Source organism: Procambarus clarkii, chromosome 19, assembly GCF_040958095.1.
Source record: "Procambarus clarkii isolate CNS0578487 chromosome 19, FALCON_Pclarkii_2.0, whole genome shotgun sequence".
Lineage (NCBI taxonomy): Eukaryota > Metazoa > Arthropoda > Malacostraca > Decapoda > Cambaridae > Procambarus > Procambarus clarkii.
Genome location: NC_091168.1, coordinates 47,780,900 through 47,804,303, shown reverse-complemented (window position 1 = coordinate 47,804,303; position 23,404 = coordinate 47,780,900). Strand labels below are relative to the sequence as shown.

Sequence of the window (23,404 nt, the reverse complement as noted above, 5' to 3'; positions counted from 1 at the left end):
TGAGCATACATTTCATTTCTTCCAGAGTAGTGTTCTATAGCTAGATGGTGTTGAAATTGTGAAGTCGGATTGCAAAAGATATCTGGGAGTTATAATTAGTACGAATTTAAAACCAAAAAAATCAATGCATAAATGTTCATAAAAAGGCAAGTAGGACACTGGGATTTATTAATTGAAGCGTTAGTAACAAGACACTTGGTGTTGTTCTTTAGCTATATCTTGCTCTTGTTAGGGCCCCATTTACATTATACAGTATAGATTTTGTCGCCGTACTATAGAATGGACATAAATTCACTTGAACATGTCTAGCGTATGATAACAAAATTAATCCCTGAAGGTAGAAACCTGTCATATGAAGAAAGATTAGCAAAGCTTAAATTGCATTCATTATGAAGGTGAAGAGTTAGGGATGACATGATAGACGTTTACACGTGGATGAATGTACATAACAATGAGGATACTAATAGGGAATTAAAAGTATCAACACAAGACACAACACGAAACAATGGGTATAAATTGGATAGGTTTAGATTTAGGAAACACCTGGGTAAATAGTGATTCACCCAAATGAGCGGATGTGCTTATCATGCTCTGCACAATGTGCTATTACATCTCCTTGTATTATAAAGTTCTCTGTTGAACCACTGTTATTTGATATATATATATATATATATATATATATATATATATATATATATATATATATATATATATATATATATAATATATATATATATATATATATATATATATATATATATATATATATATATATATATATATAAATATATATTTGGGGCACGTGTGCCCCAAAGAATGAGGTGATTTGATAAAATGCTATGCCCAAGATTACCATCCGAGTGCCGGCGGGGAAGTGGTTCAAATAGCTTCGGCTATCACTTCCTTATGTCCGGTCGTGATGGTCAAGCGGATTAAGGCGTCCCTGTACGTACCAGTTGCGTTGCTCCTGGCAGTATGGGTTCGAGTCACTTCTGGGGTGTGAGTTTTCAGTTGTATTTAGTCCTGGGGACCATTCAGGCTTGATTGCATATATATATACATATATATATATATATACATATATATATATATATATATATATATATATATATATATATATATATATATATATATATATATATATATATATACATATATATATATATATATATATATATATATATATATATATATATATATATATATATATATATATATATATATATGTCGTACCTAGTAGCCAGAACGCACTTCTCAGCCTACTATGCAAGGCCCGATTTGCCTAATAAGCCAAGTTTTCATGAATTAATTGTTTTTCGACTACCTAACCTACATAACCTAACCTAACTTTTTATGCAACCTAATCTAACCTAACCTATAAAGATAGGTTAGGTTAGGTAGGGTTGGTTAGGTTCGGTCATATATCTACGTTAATTTTAACTCCAATAAAAAAAAATTGACCTCAAACATAATGAAATGGGTAGCTTTATCATTTCATAAGAAAAAAATTTGAGAAATTATATTAATTCAGGAAAACTTGGCTTATTAGGCAAATCGGGCCTTGCATAGTAGGCTGAGAAGTGCGTTCTGGCTACTAGGTACGACACACATATATATATATATATATATATATATATATATATATATATATATATATATATATATATATATATATATATATATATATATATATATATATATATATATACATATATATGTGTGTATATCACGAAAATAAACACGTGATTAAGAATGTGACAATGTCAGACCACGGAGGAAAAATGAAACAGGAAATTTCCTTAAGTACTTTCGTATATTAAATACATCTTCAGAAGACCTTCTGAAGATGTATTTAATATACGAAAGTACTTAAGGAAATTTCCTGTTTCATTTTTCCTCCGTGGTCTGACATTGTCATACATATATATATATATATATATATATATATATATATATATATATATGTATATATATATGTATATATATATATATGCAAACAAGCCTGAATGGTCCCCAGGACTAAATACAACTGAAAACTCACACCCCAGAAGTGACTCGAACCCATACTGCCAGGAGCAACGCAACTGGTATGTACAGGGACGCCTTAATCCGCTTGACCATCACGACCGGACATAAGGAAGTGATAGCCGAAGCTATTTGAACCACTTCCCCGCCAGCACTCGGATGGTAATCTTGGGCATAGCATTTTATCAAATCACCTCATTCTTTGGGGCACACGTGAGGAACACAAATGCAAACAAGCCTGAATGGTCCCCAGGACCATAAACAACTGAAAACTCACACTCCAGAAGTGACTCGAACCCATACTGCCAGGAGCAACGCAACTGGTATGTACAGGGACGCCTTAATCCGCTTGACCATCACGACCGGACATAAGGAAGTGATAGCCGAAGCTATTTGAACCACTTCCCTGCCAGCACTCGGATGGTAATCTTGGGCATAGCATTTTATCAAATCACCTCATTCTTTGGGGCACACGTGAGGAACACAAATGCAAACAAGCCTGAATGGTCCCCAGGACTATATACAACTGAAAACTCACACCCCAGAAGTGACTCGAACCCATACTGCCAGGAGCAACGCAACTGGTATGTACAGGGACGCCTTAATCCGCTTGACCATCACGACCGGACATAAGGAAGTGATAGCCGAAGCTATTTGAACCACTTCCCCGCCAGCACTCGGATGGTAATCTTGGGCATAGCATTTTATCAAATCACCTCATTCTTTGGGGCACACGTGAGGAACACAAATGCAAACAAGCCTGAATGGTCCCCAGGACCATAAACAACTGAAAACTCACACTCCAGAAGTGACTCGAACCCATACTGCCAGGAGCAACGCAACTGGTATGTACAGGTACGCCTTAATCCGCTTGACCATCACGACCGGACATAAGGAAGTGATAGCCGAAGCTATTTGAACCACTTCCCTGCCAGCACTCGGATGGTAATCTTGGGCATAGCATTTTATCAAATCACCTCATTCTTTGGGGCACACGTGAGGAACACAAATGCAAACAAGCCTGAATGGTCCCCAGGACTATATACAACTGAAAACTCACACCCCAGAAGTGACTCGAACCCATACTGCCAGGAGCAACGCAACTGGTATGTACAGGGACGCCTTAATCCGCTTGACCATCACGACTGGACATAAGGAAGTGATAGCCGAAGCTATTTGAACCACTTCCCCGCCGGCACTCGGATGGTAATCTTGGGCATAGCATTTTATCAAATCATCTCATTCTTTGGGGCACACGTGAGGAACACAAATGCAAACAAGCCTGAATGGTCCCCAGGACTATATACAACTGAAAACTCACACCCCAGAAGTGACTCGAACCCATACTGCCAGGAGCAACGCAACTGGTATGTACAGGGACGCCTTAATCCGCTTGACCATCACGACCGGACATAAGGAAGTGATAGCTGAAGCTATTTGAACCACTTCCCCGCCGGCACTCGGATGGTAATCTTGGGCATAGCATTTTATCAAATCACCTCATTCTTTGGGGCACACGTGAGGAACACAAATGCAAACACGCCTGAATGGTCCCCAGGACTATATACAACTGAAAACTCAGTTGAAAAAAAATATATATATATATACATATATATATATATATATATATATATATATATATATATATATATATATATATATATATATATATATATATATATATATATATATGTCGTACCTAGTAGCCAGAACGCACTTCTCAGCCTACTATGCAAGGCCCGATTTGCCTAATAAGCCAAGTTTTCATGAATTAATGTTTTTTCGACTACCTAACCTACCTAACCTAACTTTTTCGGCTACCTAACCTAACCTACCCTATAAAGATAGGTTAGGTTAGGCTAGGTAGGGTTGGTTAGTTTCGGTCATATATCTACGTTAATTTTAACTCCAATAAAAAAAAAATTGACCTCATACGTAATGAAATGGGTAGCTTTATCATTTCATAAGAAAAAAATTTGAGAAAATATATTAATTCAGGAACACTTGGCTTATTAGGCAAATCGGGCCTTGCATAGTAGGCTGAGAAGTGCATTCTGGCTACTAGGTACGACATATGTACATATATATATATATATATATATATATATATATATATATATATATATATATATATATATATATATATATATATATATATATATATATATATATATATATATATGTCGTACCTAGTAGCCAGAACTCACTTCTCAGCCTACTATTCAAGGCCCGATTTGCCTAATAAGCCAAGTTTTCCTGAATTAATATATTTAATATAATTTTTTTCTTATGAAATGATAAAGCAACCCTTTTCTCTATGTATGAGGTCAATTTTTTTTTATTGGAGTTAAAATTAACGTAGATATATGACCGAACCTAACCAACCCAACCTAACCTAACCTAACCTATATTTATAGGTAAGGTTAGGTTAGGTAGCCAAAAAAAGCTAGGTTAGGTTAGGTTAGGTAGACGAAAAAACATTAATTCATGAAAACTTGGCTTATTAGGCAAATCGGGCCTTGAATAGTAGGCTGAGAAGTGCGTTCTGGCTATTAGGTACGACATATATATATACATATATATATATATATATTTATATATATATATATATATATATATATATATATATATATATATATATATATATATATATATATATATATATATATATATATATATATATGTGGTACCTAATAGCCAGAACTCACTTCTTGGCCTACTATGCAGGACCCTCATCGCAGTAGGCCAAGTTTGCAGGGCTCTTGAATATTAAGACTAGTAGACGATGATGTCTATCTATTTAGCCTATTAAGCATTATATATATATATATATATATATATATATATATATATATATATATATATATATATATATAACATATAATATATATATTATATATTATATGTCGTACCTAGTAGCCAGAGCTCACTTTTCAGTCTACTATACAAGGCCCGATTTACATAATAAGTCACGTTTTCATGTCTAGTAGCCAGAACGCACTTCTCAGCCTACTAACGAAGGTTGCATTGTAGTGGGGACATATTAGGGCATACCTCTGTTTCAGAAAAGTTGTTCAATATCAACCAATATTTTTTTAACTAGTTGTATAGTAAAAAGGAAGACAAAAAATACAAAACTTTTATTATTCAACTAATTTTATACTAACTATTTTATAATTGGTCCGAAATATAGTTCCTCAAGGTGACATCATCATCAAGATAGTAATATCATGCTGAGGTATACCAGTAAGACTGCCCAGAGACTCGACATTGTGGTTGATGGCCGTCACTGCCATGCTGAACTCAACCATTGAACGACTTACAGATCTGTCTTTGGGGACGCTATTCCAAACTCGGTTGTGTAGAGACTCATTTGGCTTTCCCTTCAGACACTTTTTCATGTTTTCCTCCGAGATAAGATCATCGTAGAACTTGAAGTAGATCTTTTGGATTTCAAATTCGTCCTCATTCGATTGTGGGATATTCATGGTCTTGTGTGTTCGTGGGATCTTTTTATTTGCAAGATCGTGTTGGTAAAAACACCAAGAATTTTTGCCTTCAGGACAGAAATGGTGTAATGGATTTTCATCTGTGGACGTTTCATGGAACAGTCCGGATAGGCAGGCCTTCCTCATTTTTCTCCAGTCTGTGTTGATGTTGTCCCTGATGGCTCGTTTGAAGTGAACCATCAACTTTCCAAAGGTCTCGTAACTTAGCTTTCCATTACCTTCGGCCTCCCCTTTTGACTCCAAATGGATGATCTGTGTAACAAGTCTCTCGACTAAGTAATTTTCACACTCAGTCTTTTCCACCTTAACATCTCCATATGGTCCAGCACCATAGTTCATTCCACAAACTTTATTGTAGGTAGAGGAGGAGTTACTGTTATCCACCAAAGTTGTATACCTGAGTTTGATGTTTTGTGATCGACCCCACATCAACAATGCAGCATCCTCTTCCATATTTTTGGGACTGCTGTAATAGTTTTTATCACAATGTGGTAGATGTTTATCCATCTCATCATCAAACTGAGCCTCGTTTATTTCCGAATTCCGTTTCCTACGCTTGAACATTTGGCACTGAATGCAGGTTTTTTTTACAGAACACATTGAAGTCCACAACCATGCCTGTTAACATTTCCACTAGGAAAGCAGTGCTAATTTGTGAATAAGGGCTCCTAGATCCGCTAAAGGACACATCAATGTTAAGGAAGCCATCAATGGGGTCTATATTTAACTGTTTTTTATATTGGTCAAATATTATACGGCGAGTGTTTTCTTGCACTTCTTGCCATCTCATATTAATTACATTTCTTATATGATTTTCACACCTTCTATACACCAGTGGTGACACAAATTCCATTCCATTTATGGCACACATACTCTTGTAGAACATGTATCCTTGGCCATTTAGCATGTTGAAGTACACTAATGTCTTCAGAATCTCGTAATTTCCCATCAACTCTCGTAAAACTGTATGATTACATATGCTACAGCTTTCCATCACTTGCACATCATGTTCATCAACCCTGACTATATGACGTAGTGTATTATGCGAGCAATAATGGCATAATTTTACATAATTATTATCTAAGTACTTTTCAAGTTCCTTGTCTGTCACCATTAGCACTGTCTCACGTGCTGTTACTTCTTCACTGTTTTCTTCTGTATCCTGTCTAAATAATTTCAATCGTTTTGTGGTACTGCTCTCGGTATCTTTACGTCTTTTCAAACCACTGGAAGTACCTACAACATCATCATGTTCGTTATTTTCAGTCAATGTTTGTGTAACTGTAAGTTTACAATGACTACAGTTTTTTGTTACTGTACATTTATCATGTTGATCAGATATCTTGACTGTATGATATAGTTTATCATGTAAACAATCACACACATAATTAGAATCAAGGTACTTCTCAAGCTTCCTATCTGTTATTAGCACTGTCTCTTGTGATTTGATTTTATAATTAATTTCTTGCCACTCACTGTAATCTGGGTCTTGTCTCAGCTCTTGAGCTGAAGCAGATTTCTGTTGTTGATAAATATGGCGAGCATATGCCGCTTGCGCTTGTTTTAGTTTTTTCTTCGACTTGCGTGGCATTGTGCAATCTCGTATTATTGTATGACAGCATTCATCTTCTGCAACAGGAAAGAAATATTAAAATGAATAAAATTAAAATGAATAAAAATTAATGTTATGGTGAGTCTGGTCGTATAAAATTTTTTACATTTCACAGGATACAGTGAGCCCTGAGTAGGACCTACTTGACACAGAAGCAGAGGGAGGGGTGTGGGCAAGCGGCCGTATTGGATATATAATGAAGTGGACAGGATGTGAACCCCCCTTTTATACCCACAATGCCCAGCGTTTATCAATGTTCTGTCATCTACAAAGGATGTGGGAGGCAGGGAAGGAGGGAGGGAGGGAGAGACTGGGAGGCGGGCAAGCATGGAGGGGAGAGACTGACTGGGAGGCAGGCAGGCAGGCAGGCAGGCAGGCAGGCAGGCAGGCAGGCAGGCAGGCGGGCAGGGAGGATCCGAGATGGTGCGGGCGGGTCACTCGGTCGGCACCTGACACCTGACCAGCTGTCTCATTGTCTCATTGTCCCATTGTCTCCGTTAGCTTTTTTCTGTATGGCATTTCTTCAGCCCACCACTTTCTCTCTCTCTCTCTCTCTCACTCTCTCTCTCATTCTCTCTCTCTCTCTCTCTCTCTCTCTCTCTCTCTCTCTCTCTCTCTCTCTCTCTCTCTCTCTCTCTCTCTCTCTCTCTCTCTCTCTCTCTCTCTCTCTCTCTCTCTCTCTCTCTCTCTCATTCACTCTCTCCCTCTCTCACTCTCACTCTCTCACTCATTCACTCTCTCACTCATTCACTCTCTCACTCTCACTCTCTCACTCATTCACTCTCTCACTCATTCACTCTCTCATTCACTCTCACTCTCACTCTCTCACTCTCTCTCTCTCTCTCTCTCTCTCTCTCTCTCTCTCTCTCTCTCTCTCTCTCTCTCTCTCTCTCTCTCTCTCTCTCTCTCTCTCTCTCTCTCTCTCTCTCTCTCTCTCTCTCTCTCTCTCTCTCATTCACTCTCTCACTCTCTCACTCTCACTCTCTCATTCACTCTCTCACTCTCTCACTCTCACTCTCTCACTCATTCACTCTCTCATTCACTCTCTCACTCTCTCTCATTCACTCTCTCATTCACTCTCACTCTCTCTCATTCACTCTCTCATTCACTCTCACTCTCACTCTCTCTCTCTCTCTCTCTCTCTCTCACTCTCTCACTCTCTCACTCATTCACTCTCTCATTCACTCTCACTCATTCACTCTCTCTCATTCACTCTCACTCTCTCTCATTCACTCTCTCTCTCTCACTCTCTCACTCATTCACTCTCTCATTCACTCTCTCTCTCTCTCTTGAAAAAAACTCAGGAAAATGGAGTTCATCATGTTCAACAACAACAACAGCAACAACAACAGCAACAACAACAACAACAGCAACAACAACAACAACAGCAACAACAACAGCAACAACAACAACAGCAACAACAACAACAACAGCAACAACAACAACAGCAACAACATAGAGAAGAAGATTTTTTGGATCAAATTCCTGATTTCATTGATGCCCTCTTTCCCTCAGAAACTAACACCACAAGAGGAAGAGAAAAAAATAACAACATTTATTTGCCATCTACTTCAAGCTCAAATTATCAACTAATATCAGAAACCACCAATTTACCAGCAGCCAATTTGAAGTGTAATTATCATCAACCTAACATACAAATTGAAGAAGAAAAAGAAACAGATCTGACTTATATAATTGATAAATATTGTAGTAAAGCAGGTGAATCAATTAATAATGATTATCAACAACTAATGGTGTCGTTTCCTGAAAATACAATATTAAGTTCAGGTTTGAATGAAGATGCATATGTTAATCAACAACAACAACAACAACAAGATCAACAGTTTTCAAATACCTATTACAATGCACCTCCAAATTTATATCATGAACATTCATTGACATTCCTTAATCCAACAGTGTCACCATCTACCTCAGGAGCAGGAAATACATTACCCACTTTGGGTTTATCTCTAAATACAATTTCAAGTTCAGATTGGAATGAAGATGTATATGTTAATCAACCACAACAACAACAATTATTAGTATCTAAAGATCAACAGCTTTCAAATACAAATACAAGCTACAATGTACCTCAGATACATGCTGATGGAAATTTAAAGCATGTACATTCATTGCCACCAACAGTGTCACCATCTATCTCAGGAGCAGGATCCACATCTGGAAATTCATCATCCACTTTGGGTTTATTATCTCTTTCAAACCAAGATGAGAAAATAACAAGGGAAGTGAGTTTATTATCTCTTTCAAACCAAGATGAGAAAATAACAAGGAAGCGGAAAAACGAAGAAAGGAAAAAGAAAAAGAGGGAAGAAAAGAAATAAAAGAAGGAAGAAAAGAAGAAGAAGAAGGAAGAGAAAAAGAAAAAGGAGGAAGAACTTTCTGCAAAGCGAATAAAATATTTGGTTATACAAACTATAAAACAATCATTCCCAATATTATCTGAAGAACCTCAAACCCCATTGACTTTGCCCTCATCATCATCATCATCATCATCATCATCATTATCATCATCATCATCATCATCATCATCATCATCATCCAAAAAAAGAAAAAAAAAGAAAAATAGTTGTTAACATTTAGTTGGTTTTGATTGTTAAGGTTTTAAAATTTTCTTCATTGTCAGTAATAAATAAAAGAAAAATTTGAATTAGTTAAACCATGTACTGTATATATTTTTTAGTACAAATTAACAAATTTATAGATCTACTAAAGAATTGGAATCTGCTATGAAATATTTTTACCATATGCAGCAAAAATAGAGCTGTATAGTCCTTCGAATGTAGAAGCTGGGTGTAGTGGAGTTTCGAGAATATAATAAGTTTTTTTGTTACAAAAGAATAAAATGAAACCTTTTTTCGAGGAACATTTTACTTTCATCCTAGACTGAGAGAGTGTGCTAGCCAAAGCTCCTCCGTTTTAAAGCTATATATTATACATTATGGATGTTTTAATGATTGAACTAGTTGAAGCTCTGAGGACAGAATTAAATTACCTACGGGACGAAGTACAGCAGTTGAAAGAGCATCAGGCGAAAAGAAATGAGGAGACCAGCTTTAAAAAAAACACTTGGAAAGTTGTTAAGGATAGAGGTCTTAAGAAAACTTTGGTAATAAATTATCTATCAGCGCACCCACAAAATGAACTTCATTCAGATTACAGTGCTTAAAGTAACAGTTACCTAATTTTTAATTAAAGCTCTTCTAACCTTTGATATGATGAAAATATCCTTGAAAAAACAACTATTCTAATAAAATTTTAATCATCACAAACACTTTATGACCTCTTGTTCTTTTAAGCTTTGTATAACAGCAATTATAAAAACTTAGCCCAGACTTGTCACTGGCTGTGCTTGTTCTGCCTGACTTGTCATTGGGTGTGCTTGTTCTGCCTGACTGACTTGTCACTGGCTGTGCTTGTTCTGCCTGACTGACTTGTCACTGGCTGTGCTTGTTCTGCCTGACTTGTCATTGGGTGTGCTTGTTCTGCCTGACTGACTTGTCACTGGCTGCGCTTGTTCTGCCTGACTTACTTGTCACTGGCTGTACTTGTTCTGCCTGACTGACTTGTCACTGGCTGTGCTTGTTCTTCCTGACTTACTTGTCACTGGCTGTACTTGTTCTGCCTGACTGTGACTTGTCACTGGCTTTATTTACTTAAATCATTATTACCATTGAGATGTTGAGGGTAATTATAACTGTATATAATTAAAGTCAGAATCATCCTTTATTAACTTATTTACCTTAAATTAAACCTCACATTAGTACAAGCCAGGAATTTTTTGGGGGTGCCTAATTTAAAAAATCAAAACTATTAATAATGTCATCAATTCTCATTATATATTTCTACACAATAATAACTCCAATAATCATATGTCCATTCTCATATAAAAATGAACAGTAGACCTAATAAAAATGGGCACACTAGATGTTTGTACATGAATGTATTTTTCATTTAAAACACTTTTAATAACCATAGGAAAGTTGGAACCAAGCATTATCACTAGTCGTCCTTTGAAATTTTTAAGTATACTAACGATAGTCATATAAAAATTCCCAATTGGTTCATTGATTATAAGTATATTGGCATTTGAATATTCTTTATTAATACAAGTTTCTTTAACTATATGCCTAATATACCCGTTTGGTAACCATTTAACTGCAGTTATATACTCTAATCTTTCTGTGTTTTCTGTTGGAATAATGCTCACACCTCGATTCAGCAAAAAACTCTCAACCCATCCACCACGAGCATAAATAGACACCACAGTGTCCTTTGGGTTTATAAAACTCATTATTTCATCAAGTTCCTTCTTGGTAAGTATATGCTTTCCAAAAATAAAAATGTGCTCTTGCCAATAACAATCGTTAGCATAATTACAAATATTTTGAAGATGTTCTAATCAACGATGTTCTATTTTTCGACGAAGATCGAAGATGTTCTATTTTTGATGCACAATTTAAGACAGTAGATTTCGGCAGGAAATAAGCAATCTCACCTTGCCAAGATAATCGTTCATCTTCAGAAAAGAAAGATGAACGTGGATAACCATCTATTGGTAGTTCAGGGTGGAATTGAGGTGAAAATTTATTATTTATATGATGTCCCCAGAATGGAACATGTGCAACTGAAAGATCTTGCAACAGAATGTGATCTAAATCAACTTCAATATTTACTAACTTAGGGAGAGAGGATTTCTTTTTCTTTGGGTGTATCATTAACATTATTAAATGTAAAAATGCACCATGAAATAAATCTGTTTGGTTGCCTTCAGGAAATTCTTTGATTATTATGATATATGTACTGTAAAATAGAATAATTAAATAAAATAAAGTTAATATAACCTGATAACAGTTCATATAAAAAAAAGGAGTAACATTAATCCCATACTTAAAACCATATAATAACCATGTACTCCATAGATTAATTTCCACATAAAATAAGTAATCATTAAACATGCTACTAGAAATAAGACATTTGTGTCATCTATAGTACATATACCAATTCCTAAGCAGAAATATATAACCATATATTGAACTTGCTTCCTGCAAACTTCTCTGTTTCTTTCACATATTAGGCAAAAAAGAAGTGCAACAAAATTCACTTCTCTAAGTCCTGAATAATACCAAAAAAGACCACAAAGAACTGTCCACAGGTTAAATATGTGTGTACTATAAACATCATCTAAATACAGTTGAATTTCATATGAAAGTGGTTGCCAAATGAAATCTTCTAACAGCAACATCATGATGATAATGATGATGATGATGGAAGCCAATCAATAAGTCTATTCTTACTTAAACATCCTGTAGAGAAAAGAAAAAAATATGATTTAGATTATTTCCACACCATACAACACATACATACATAAATCAGCGATGTTTCTTATATTTATAGACTTCCCCATCTTTATATATATGAAGATCAATAGTTCGAAGAATATCCCCTAAACATTCTAAATTGTTTTCAGATTTTGTTTTAGGAAGGCAGTTTAATCTTTTAAGATTTTGTTTGGGGAGAGAACAGAGAAGAATAGTCTCTAACCAATTTACACATTTAAATTTTTTCATAAGTAAATTATACAAATTATATATAACAATTCTTGTTACTTCATTGACATATTTTACAGTAGGTGATCGATTATATACATTACTTAAATTATCTTTTAGGTCATATATATCGGTATGGGACAGAAGAATGGGTTTAATACATCTTTCATTCAATATAGGTTTTCTAATTAGAGAATAAGGTATTTTTCCTTGTATAGTCCAAATAGATTCCATAAGAGCCCATCCTTGATATCGTAACGTATTTTCTAAGAGAATAATGTATAATTTGATAATATGAATTCTTTTTAGGAGTTTGTATAAATAATAACTGATTTGTCTTCGAATAAAATCAAGAATTAATTCACATCGGTAATGATCCCATTTTCCATTTATTATTAAAAACCCAATATTTTGACATATATCTATATATGTGTCAAACATAACTGATATAATATTATTAAATTCACTATCTAACATATCAAACATTGGCAAATAAATATGCTTTATATTATAATTATAAAGATTAATTGAATAATTTAATATATCAATAAAATATTTACCAACTAAAATTTTAACTTGTGAATCAGTAATAACATCTCCCATTATTTTTTTATTTAATAAAAAATCAAATGGTATGGTAAATAAATTTGTTTTTGGTATACGACTACACTCAGGAACAGTACTTACTGTGATTACAGGAACAGATGAACTGGTCTATAAACCCTCATAATTTGCCTGTTTATATACCTTCCATCCCAGGTATACAATAATTATTATCTCTATTATAATCTCATTTGTGTTATTATTATCTTTCCATAAAATATAGTGAGACTAAGACGTGGAGGTAGGGGAAGGGGGATGGGGGTGCATCCAAGAATCTCTCTATCAAGTCGATAATATGGCCAGATTCTCGACGTCCTTATTTTTGCAAGCGTCCATGAACACATCATCTTCTTCATCAGTGAAGTGTCGCTACTGCCATCCTTGACCCCGACTCAAAACTTAATTTAACCCCCCAAAAATATAAAAATTGGTGTTCTATGATAATGTATAAATACTATAAACCTCATTGAGATGGTAACTAAAATACAAAGTTAGTTGGTATAGTTTGACAACCTGTTGTAACATATCTATATTTATAATATAATAATTAATATATGGTCAGTTTAAATGTACATTTTTTTATATAAAATAGGATGAAATAAAATATTAATATACAGTTATTCCTCATCATTGATATTTGCACATTGAGCACATATTAAATCAAAACTATTAAAACGTGTAAATCTTACCGCTACCATATCACACCAATTGATTTTTTGTTTTAGAGCAAAATATTCATCCTTTAGAGATTTAGAACAATGAAGACAGTAGTGGCGTTCACTTATATTAATTTCATTAAATGTCGCCAATTGTTGTCCAAGAATTGTATTAATATCTTTTTCAAATGAATTATTCAATTCAATTTCCAATACATCAAATTTTAAATTGTTAGTGATTGTTGCAATCATATGATGTTCACAAATTACATCTTTTCCTTTAAATAATCGAACTAATGAAAATGTTGGCATAGTTTGAAATGTTATTAACATATCTGTATAAATGATATAATAATTATAACTTGGATGATATTCACCATTAAAGGTGCATTTTGTTTTTAACCAAAATATAAAATCTGGTGTTCTATGATAAGATAATGCATAGGCACTATAAATCTCACTGTAAGTTAACGGAGGTGGTAACCAACAATTGCATTCACCATCATATTCATGTCGGTCATATAAATTATATATAGAGAGAACATCATCTAGAAATCTTTGAAAACTCCCATCTATTGTAATAACACAAAATTTTTCCATATAAGAATTACAATAATGGTCATAACAGTACATATATACTTGAAATAGATGAACAAATAACTAAAACATTGTCTTCACAACTCCTTTCTTGCACCTGACACATTTCAGTACTTACAGGAATTATAAAGTTACGTAGTCCCAAAATACAATACATAATCCAACATAAATCCTGATTCCTCTTACTTACCATTAGTAGATATACATTAATATTTAAATTATAACAGGGTTTATTTTGTTCAGATAAAATGTTTCTAAATTTGATTACTGAAATTTCTTTCACTTTTTTTCTCCAGTCTTCCTCCCTATTAATATCAGAAGAATCTGGCATAAGCACCAATACATCAAAAGAAAAAGAAAAAGAATTAAACATAGAAAATGAACAAATAGCATTTTGCGGTAACTGTTGTACAAGTGGTGATTGTGGCTGCGATTCGATAATTAAAAATTGCAAAGATGAATGCCGCTTTACTATCTTCAAAACTATACTGACTATATCTACTCCAGGAACATAATCGACACGTGTAATTTCACCTTTACTTGGAACATGATTGATTAGAAGGGCCTGTTCACAATAATATGTTTGTTCTGACGATTGAAGAATTATATTTTCTGTCAGATAGAGTGCAGAATGTACCTTATAATGATTAATATTAGATTGCTCTAAGTTTTGAAAAGAAAAAAGAAAAATAACTGTATATCCATAAAAAATATCCAGAACAGTTGATGTGGGATACATTCGAAGACAAATATTTAACAATTGTAAAATTTCATCTGTATCCCGAGAGAACATTGTCATAGCTGTCACTAAAGACCACACATTGTTTTTGTTTATCATACCTTTTAAAGGATGATTAACACTCGTCATTGTTTTTAATGTTGATGTAAACATAGGATGATCATTCAATAACTTAAATAGTTCAGAGTCTTTTTTTTCTTGACCCATTTTCGACCAGTTATTCATTTTAGTCTCGATCATCTTTAGAAGGCCTCTCATACAGTATCTTCCATCGGTTATGTTGTATTTGATGTAACATAATTGTTCCACAATATAGGATGCATTGTAAAGAGACAAATTACCATCTTTATTGCTATGTAGAAGTGGACTAGGGAAAAGAGTATATGAATCCCATATTAATCGATGATAAAGAGTGCGGAATGGCATGTATGACGAGTCAAGAATAACATGGCTCCAAATTTTACAAACTCTGGAACAAATAATTAAAAGATGACGATATGGAACAAGTGCAAATATGTTTTCTAATAACACCTGTGGTAGGGACGACATTTTTGGGATTAGAGTTTACATCAACACCTGTTGTATTACAGTGTTCAGTAAGCAAAACAGTAAGTAATTTAAGTAGGGTAGTAGTAGTAGTAGTAGTTTTTTTTTTTTTTTTAATCAGGGACTCAAATCTCTTTTTTTTCAACTATCCATCAGGGTGTTTGTGACTGCTGTCACATCTGCACACGTTCAATGTTGAATATACTATCCAATATCATTGGATACTAACCAGAAAACTAATCAATATCGACATAGTATAGAGTATATAGTATAGTGCTGGATACTGGAAAACAATCCAACATTGAATGACTCATTCAACATTGAACTACTCATTCAATATTGAATGGTATTCCAATATTTAATATAATATCCAATATCACTTAATACTGGAAAACTACTCAACAGGATAAAAACAATAACATATTTGACTTTGGTTGCATAATTACTTTATTTTTTAAAAATATCTGAATTAAAAATCATATAATTAAAAAAAGAGAAAATTAAGAATGAATAATCTACTGTCAACAATTATTATGTTAATAATATTAATTATTTTCCTAACAGTTATAGTAGTCATTAATTCATGGAAAAAATCTAAAAATATTAAAAAATTATATAAAAAGGAAAACAATTACAATTCCATCAGCCATGACACAACACCAAAGTCCATTGAGCTAATAAAAGATGTAGGAGGAGGAGTGGGAGGGGAATTACACAACGTAGGAGTAGTGGGAGGGGAATTATACAACGTAGGAGTAGTGGGAGGGGAATTATACAACGCAGGAGAAGGAGTAGAGTTACATGATGCAGGGGAAGGAGGAGCAGAAGAATTACAAGACGATGGAGAGGGAGGAGGAGGAAGAGGAAGAGAATTACAAGACACTGGAGAAGGAGGAGTAGGAGGAGAATTACAAGATGCCGGAGAAGGAAGAGGAGGAGGAGGAGGAGGAGGAGAATTACATGATGCCGGAGAAGGAAGAGGAGGAGGAGGAGGAGGAGGAGGAGGAAGAGGAGGAGGAGGAGTAGGAGAATTACAAGATGTCGGAGAAGGAGGAGGAGGAGAAGAAGGCGGAGTAGAATTACAAACAAGTGAAAATGAGTCCTCTGGCGTTCCTCACGTCATCAGTCAAATGGAATCCGTCGAACAACCTCATGAATTACTTCAAGAATTATTACAATCCTCCACAGATTCGTCTAAACTTCGAAAATCCCAAATGAAATCCAAACTTATAGAATCATTATTCTCGCCATTTATCGAAGACATAAAAACTTATAAAGGTCTCTTTATTGTTCCCAAACCACCAATTTCGTATAATCCTAAAACTATTACTGAAACTGATAAGACACTAATTCAACCCTTTAATAAATTCCTTAGTTATTATGATGAAATCCACAACTTTACCAATGGTTATTCTGCATATTACATAAATAAACTATATACAAATTCTAATATTGATAGGGGATATTATACAAAAAATCCAATTATATTAATATTTCCATGGAATTTCCATAATTTCACACCTGATATTTATACAGATCGACGTGAAATAAAAGACGTCAAATTAAAGAACAATTTAGATGCATCACGTAAAAAATGTCGAAAGGAAGGAAAACGATTTTACATGAACAAATTGTTGATATCATGTACCCATGCTGCAAGTCAAGATATATTTAATTGTGGATTTTATTCGGACAGTTTCCCAATGAAAGAAAATTCACTACCCCCATTCGTGGTTATGAAACTTGAACTCGAAGACGGTCATAATGAGGTGGAATGTAAAATGTTAGCTAAGAATATTAATTCCTCAGACACATTTGCTAGCATTAAATTTAACATTTATGTGGAAGTCGAGAAAGAAGAACAAACAAAAGAATCACATGGAGGAGGAGAATTACAAAATGCAGGAGAAGGAGTAGGAAAGGTACAAACTTCACAAACAGTAGAAGGAGGAGGAGGAGGAGGAGGAGGAGGAGGAGGAGGAGGAGGAGGAGGAGACCCACAAACAGTTGGAGGAGGAGGAGGAGGAGGAGGAGGAGGAGGAGGAGGAGACCCACAAACAGTTGGAGGAGGAGAAGGAGGAGGAGGAGGAGGAGACCCACAAACAGTTGGAGGAGAAGGAGGAGGAGGAGGAGGAGGAGGAGGAGGAGACCCACAAACAGTTGGAGGAGGAGAAGGAGGAGGAGGAGGAGACCCACAAACAGTTGGAGGAGAAGGAGGAGGAGGAGGAGGAGGAGACCCACAAACAGTTGGAGGAGAAGGAGGAGGAGGAGACCCACAAACAGTTGGAGGAGGAGAAGGAGGAGGAGGAGGAGGAGGAGGAGACCCACAAACAGTTGGAGGAGGAGAAGGAGGAGGAGGAGGAGGAGGAGGAGGAGGAGGAGGAGGAGACCCACAAACAGTTGGAGGAGGAGAAGGAGGAGGAGGAGGAGGAGGAGGAGACCCACAAACAGTTGGAGGAGAAGGAGGAGGAGGAGGAGGAGGAGGAGGAGGAGACCCACAAACAGTTGGAGGAGGAGAAGGAGGAGGAGGAGGAGGAGGAGGAGGAGGAGGAGGAGGAGACCCACAAACAGTTGGAGGAGGAGAAGGAGGAGGAGGAGGAGACCCACAAACAGTTGGAGGAGGAGAAGGAGGAGGAGGAGGAGACCCACAAACAGTTGGAGGAGAAGGAGGAGTAGACCCACAAACAGTTGGAGGAGAAGGAGGAGGAGGAGGAGGAGGAGGAGGAGGAGGAGGAGGAGGAGACCCACAAACAGTTGGAGGAGGAGAAGGAGGAGGAGGAGGAGGAGGAGGAGACCCACAAACAGTTGGAGGAGAAGGAGGAGGAGGAGGAGGAGGAGACCCACAAACAGTTGGAGGAGGAGGAGGATCACATAGAACCCCCCACCGAAAAAAAGATAAAAAAAACTGGATTCAGTTTAGTGGAAGAAAACGTATTTATCTTGACCCAGACGCTGGTCTTATAGAGTCATTTTAATTTTATTTACTCTGATATATAAAAGGCCCGGAGATTTTATATACTCGGGTATATAAAACGTCAAAAAAGTATATAAAACTATCAATTGAATATAAAATTAAAGGTTCCCACCAGGCTTCTGTGCTGGCTAGGGTTCAAGTCTCCTGGTGGGAAAGTGTTCTCAATAACTTCACTCTCGTGTTTAGGAGAGTTGTGAATCAAGCATAGACATAGTGTTCTCCCATATTAACAGGGACTTGATGAAAAACGTAAAAATGATAGTCATCCTTAAGAATTATTTGACTCTAAAATTCAGGGATGGTCAACTTCTTGGGCTGCTCCCAAGAGAACTGTTGCCGTCCAAAATGTCCATAACACGACGTATCACTGTAAATTGGTCTCTTTAAGCCCAGCTCCTTGACAATATGTCCTAGTCGTAGATCAAAGTTGTGGTTAACAATCTTCAGAAGCTGTTTTGATGTGTACTGTGAGGTACCATAGTGGAAGATGCTGATGCTTATGGGGCGCACAACACTAATGGCGTAAGATACCTGAACCAAACAGCGTCTACATAATTTGTTTTTCACCAGTGACTTGGCAACCCATCGGGCGGCATAGGCCGCTGAGCGGTCAATCTTTGTGTAATCTTTGCCAGAGAATGCTCCCCCGCCGTGAGCGCCCCACCCACCGTAAGTGTCAACGATGATTTTCCTACCAGTTAGCCCAACGTTACCTTGAGGTCCACCCATGATTAATTCTCCGCAAGGGTTGATGTGGTATTTCGTTTGAGTATCTATATATTTTTCAGGAATAATGACCTTGATGACCTTCTCTATAACCTCGTCACGCAAAGCTTCGACAGTAATTTGTTCCGAGTGCTGTACAGAAGCGACAACAGTGTTCACTCTTTTGGGAATAACAGCTCCTTGATCGAAGGCATACTGGCATGTGACTTGAGTCTTACTGTCAGGTCGCGCCCACCAGAACGTCCCATCTCTTTGCAGCTCTGCAATCTTCTGATTGAGACGGTGTGCCAGCATAATAGTTAAGGGCATGCACTCGTCGGTCTCATCAGTGGCATAACCAAACATCAGTCCCTGGTCCCCTGAACCAGTGTTGTCATCACTGCGCCCGATGTGTACACCATTAGCAATCTCCGCACACTTTTGCTCCAGGGCCAGAAGAATATTACAGGTCTTGTAGTCAAAGCCCTTTCGTGAATCATCAAAACCAATTTTCTTAACAATATCACGCACAATTTGTTGATAATTAACTTGGGCCTTGGACGTAATCTCCCCACAGATCAGGATCATACCAGTTTTGGTACACGTTTCACAAGCAACTTTGGCGTCAGGGTCCTGTCTAAGATGGGCATCAAGCACTTTGTCGCTGATCTGATCGCAAATTTTGTCGGGGTGGCCTTCGCCTACGCTCTCACTGGTGAAGAGGAACGTCTCATGATCTCCATCCATGCTCTCAGCACACTATCCTGGGGAACGAAAATGTTACTTCTAAGTACTCTTGAATTTGGGACCAGGTTTCCTTGGCTAGATTTTAACTAAATAAAAATCCGTTATGTAAAGGAATATTATTAAAAACATTGACCTAATTGTGTGAAGAGAGAAAGAGAGAGAGAGAACGCAAACCTGGTCACGTGGAGAGAGAGCAACTGAGCAACTGTAAAGCAAGTGTGCAGCTGCTCTGTCTTATAACAAAACTGTGAGTCAAAAAAGAATATGGATCATTTATTTTATTTTGAAATGATTATAAACCATTAAAAAAAACCATTATTACTCATTCTAATTGGAAGAGTGAATGTATAATTTGGTAACCTGTAATCCTTAACTCTTTATGAACATAATAATTCCATCTGGTGAAAGGGATAATAATAATATTGTGTTAATAATTATAGAAGTATTTATTAGTCATATATAAAAATGTAATAGAAGGAACAATAAGATTTGAAATTCAATTCATATATTTCCAACCAGTCTCCAAGGTAAACAGCCTCTGTCAAATGGTAGATAAGATACATTATAAATCATCTTTATTATATGTTGTTAACAAAAAGCTGCTGTACGTGTGGACATTTGTATCCAAGATGTTTTTTCTCTATTATTAATTCTCTCCCGCAACTACCACATTCTCTTTTTTGGGGGGTTTCATAATGATTGAGATGACGATGATGTTCCCTAATAATACTTCTAATTTCTAGAAGAGTCTTGGGTATGAAGTATTCAATATGGTCTTCCTCAGCGCCTTCAGCTGCCAACACATCTGCGCGTTCATTTCCATAGATTCCAACATGGGAGGGAATCCACAGGAACTTGACAACTCTTCCCTGGTTGGTTAGTACCTTCACAACTCTCTTAATTTCAGCGACTATTGAAAGATTCTCGTCCCGATCTTTATTTAGGCTTTGCAGTGCTGCTCTCGAATCGGTGCAAATCACTGCACCAGTAGTATTCTGTTCAATAATATACCTTAACGCCATAGCAATGGCAGTTAACTCTGCTTGTGTTGAAGAGGTATAGTTCTCAATGCGCGCTTTTTCCTCATTTTTTGGTGGAAAAAATACATCATCCTTCTTAATTACCGTGTATGCTGCACCCGCCCGGCCATTAATAGGATTAGATGACCCATCAGTGAAGATTTGATCTAGTTCATCTCCAGCTTCATTATAAATTTCCTTAAGATACTTGTGGCTTATTTCTTTGGGTACCATGTTGGTTTTTTTCTTTACCATATCATTGATGATAATCCTGCACGAGTCATTCAGGGGATCCACCCAGGGAGGTAATCTTTCTACAGGCATGAGCTCACGAGCTTGTTGAAGTAGGTGAAGATCTTCAAGGTAGCCGACTGCTCTGTGATGCCATTTTTTGCTTCTCTTGTTTCCCCCTGAAAGTAGCACAGAGCTCAATTTTTTTTTAGCCATGTCATTATAATGGGGATCTCTGGCAATCCTAATTGCAAGCTTAGCATTCAGTTCCACAATTCTTTCTTTAATACTGGGAAGGGATAATAACTCTTTTTGTAGATTGGACATTTCAGCAGTTTTTTTCTTTGGAACTCCAAGAATGATTGAAATGGCTTCATCCTGTATGCTTTCTAGCCTATTCATATCACTTTGTGAATAAGTACATAAAACAGGTGCTGCGTTGTCAATGACGGAGCGTACATAGTTTGTGTACATCATTTTAAGTACAGCAATAGAGGCTCCATGGCCATCATTCCAAGTCATAGCTTTCAGTTTCAGTTCCCTGAGTCGACTTTTGCATGTTCCTATGATTTGATTGAGGTCCTCTTTCTTTCCCTTGTTTGAGCCGACGGTGACGCCAAGATACCGATAGTGGTCAACCCATTCAAGTGGTCAACCCATTCAAGGAATTGAAGAGTTTGATCATATCTACAGTTTCATCGTCCTTTAATATTGGTGGTAACTGTATTTTTTGTTTTTTGGGTGATTTTGATTGCATATGTTGATTTACAATACTATCCTTAATACGATTATATTCATTATGAAGAGAAAAAATGTTTAAAACTGCTTTCCCTAAAATTTCAATTTTAATTAATTCATCCTCTTCATTTGATAATATATGTGGTTTTTTTTTTATCTTTCTTTTGGGTGATGGAACAGTTGACATTGGTACATTTTTACTTCTATTATAATAATAGTCTAATATATTATTAGTAACAGAATCCAGTAATGTATTTACAAATTTAGAGGGATCTTCTTTCATTTTTAAAACAATAAAATTAATATCCACATTTTTATCAGACCCAGAACCTAGATTACTTAATGGTTCAATCACCTCCTGAACTATGTCATCGACAAAGTCTTTACAAATTTGTTGACGTCGATTCATTGTTAAGTTTTATAAGACTAAAAAAAAAAAAAGAATTAATCTCCTTTTATGCCCTTCTAAAAAAAAAATACTATAGAAATTTAGTTTTCTATTTACCATTCCAAATACAATTGTTTAGGACAAAATTCCAATAAAACCATGATTATATATGTTCGTTGCCATTTATTTAAATTGTTCAATTGTATTCGACCAAACTGTCGAATTTTATATTGCTTACTAAAATACAATATAACTAGGATGTGGAATGAAATCAGTCTCTCTATTTTTTCAAACTCCTTCTCTCATATATTAAAAATATTTCTATCAATCTTAAAGTACTATACAAAACAGTATGTTATCATTCAAATAGCTATTGATTGAGGTGCTTATCAGAGTCAGTCTCTGAAAAATCTTCAAATCAAGTAACATGAAGAAAAACACCATAACTAAGTATTTACAATCACATATAGTTGGGAGAAGAGCGGCTTCTATGAAGTTCGGAAAGACTGTTGTTGGACTTTACATCTTTAACTTCATCTGTTCACCAATCCCTGAAAATTAAAATAATGAATTTATGATTCAACAAATTTCAAATAATAAATATATTTTGATGTCCAAAACTAAAACTAAAATACAAATTACTTACCACAACCATTTCCTTCTGATAAACTTTCTGTGTCTGAATTCAATAATATCAGTGACGATGAATCTTCTTGGTTCTCTGGCGCAGGGAGAGGGTTGTACCTAT

General features: G+C 35.9%; 2 protein-coding genes across 2 annotated transcripts in view; both read right to left on the bottom strand.

Annotated features, from left to right (window-relative positions):
• Positions 1-19,137: 19,137 nt before the first annotated feature.
• On the bottom strand, positions 19,138-20,280 carry LOC138366486 (S-adenosylmethionine synthase-like; the record flags this gene model as incomplete). The annotated part of the gene is made up of 1 exon (XM_069327542.1): positions 19,138-20,280. A coding segment is annotated over exon 1 (1,143 nt), but the record flags the coding sequence as incomplete, so codon positions are not given.
• Positions 20,281-23,175: 2,895 nt separating this feature from the next.
• LOC138366485 (glutamic acid-rich protein-like) overlaps positions 23,176-23,404 on the bottom strand; it is a 62,135-nt gene continuing 61,906 nt past the window's right edge. The window contains exons 5-6 of the mRNA XM_069327541.1: positions 23,303-23,400; positions 23,176-23,207 (exon numbers count right to left, since the gene is read on the bottom strand). Coding sequence (XP_069183642.1) covers positions 23,176-23,207; positions 23,303-23,400 — 130 coding nt within the window. The remainder of the gene's footprint in view (positions 23,208-23,302; positions 23,401-23,404) is intronic.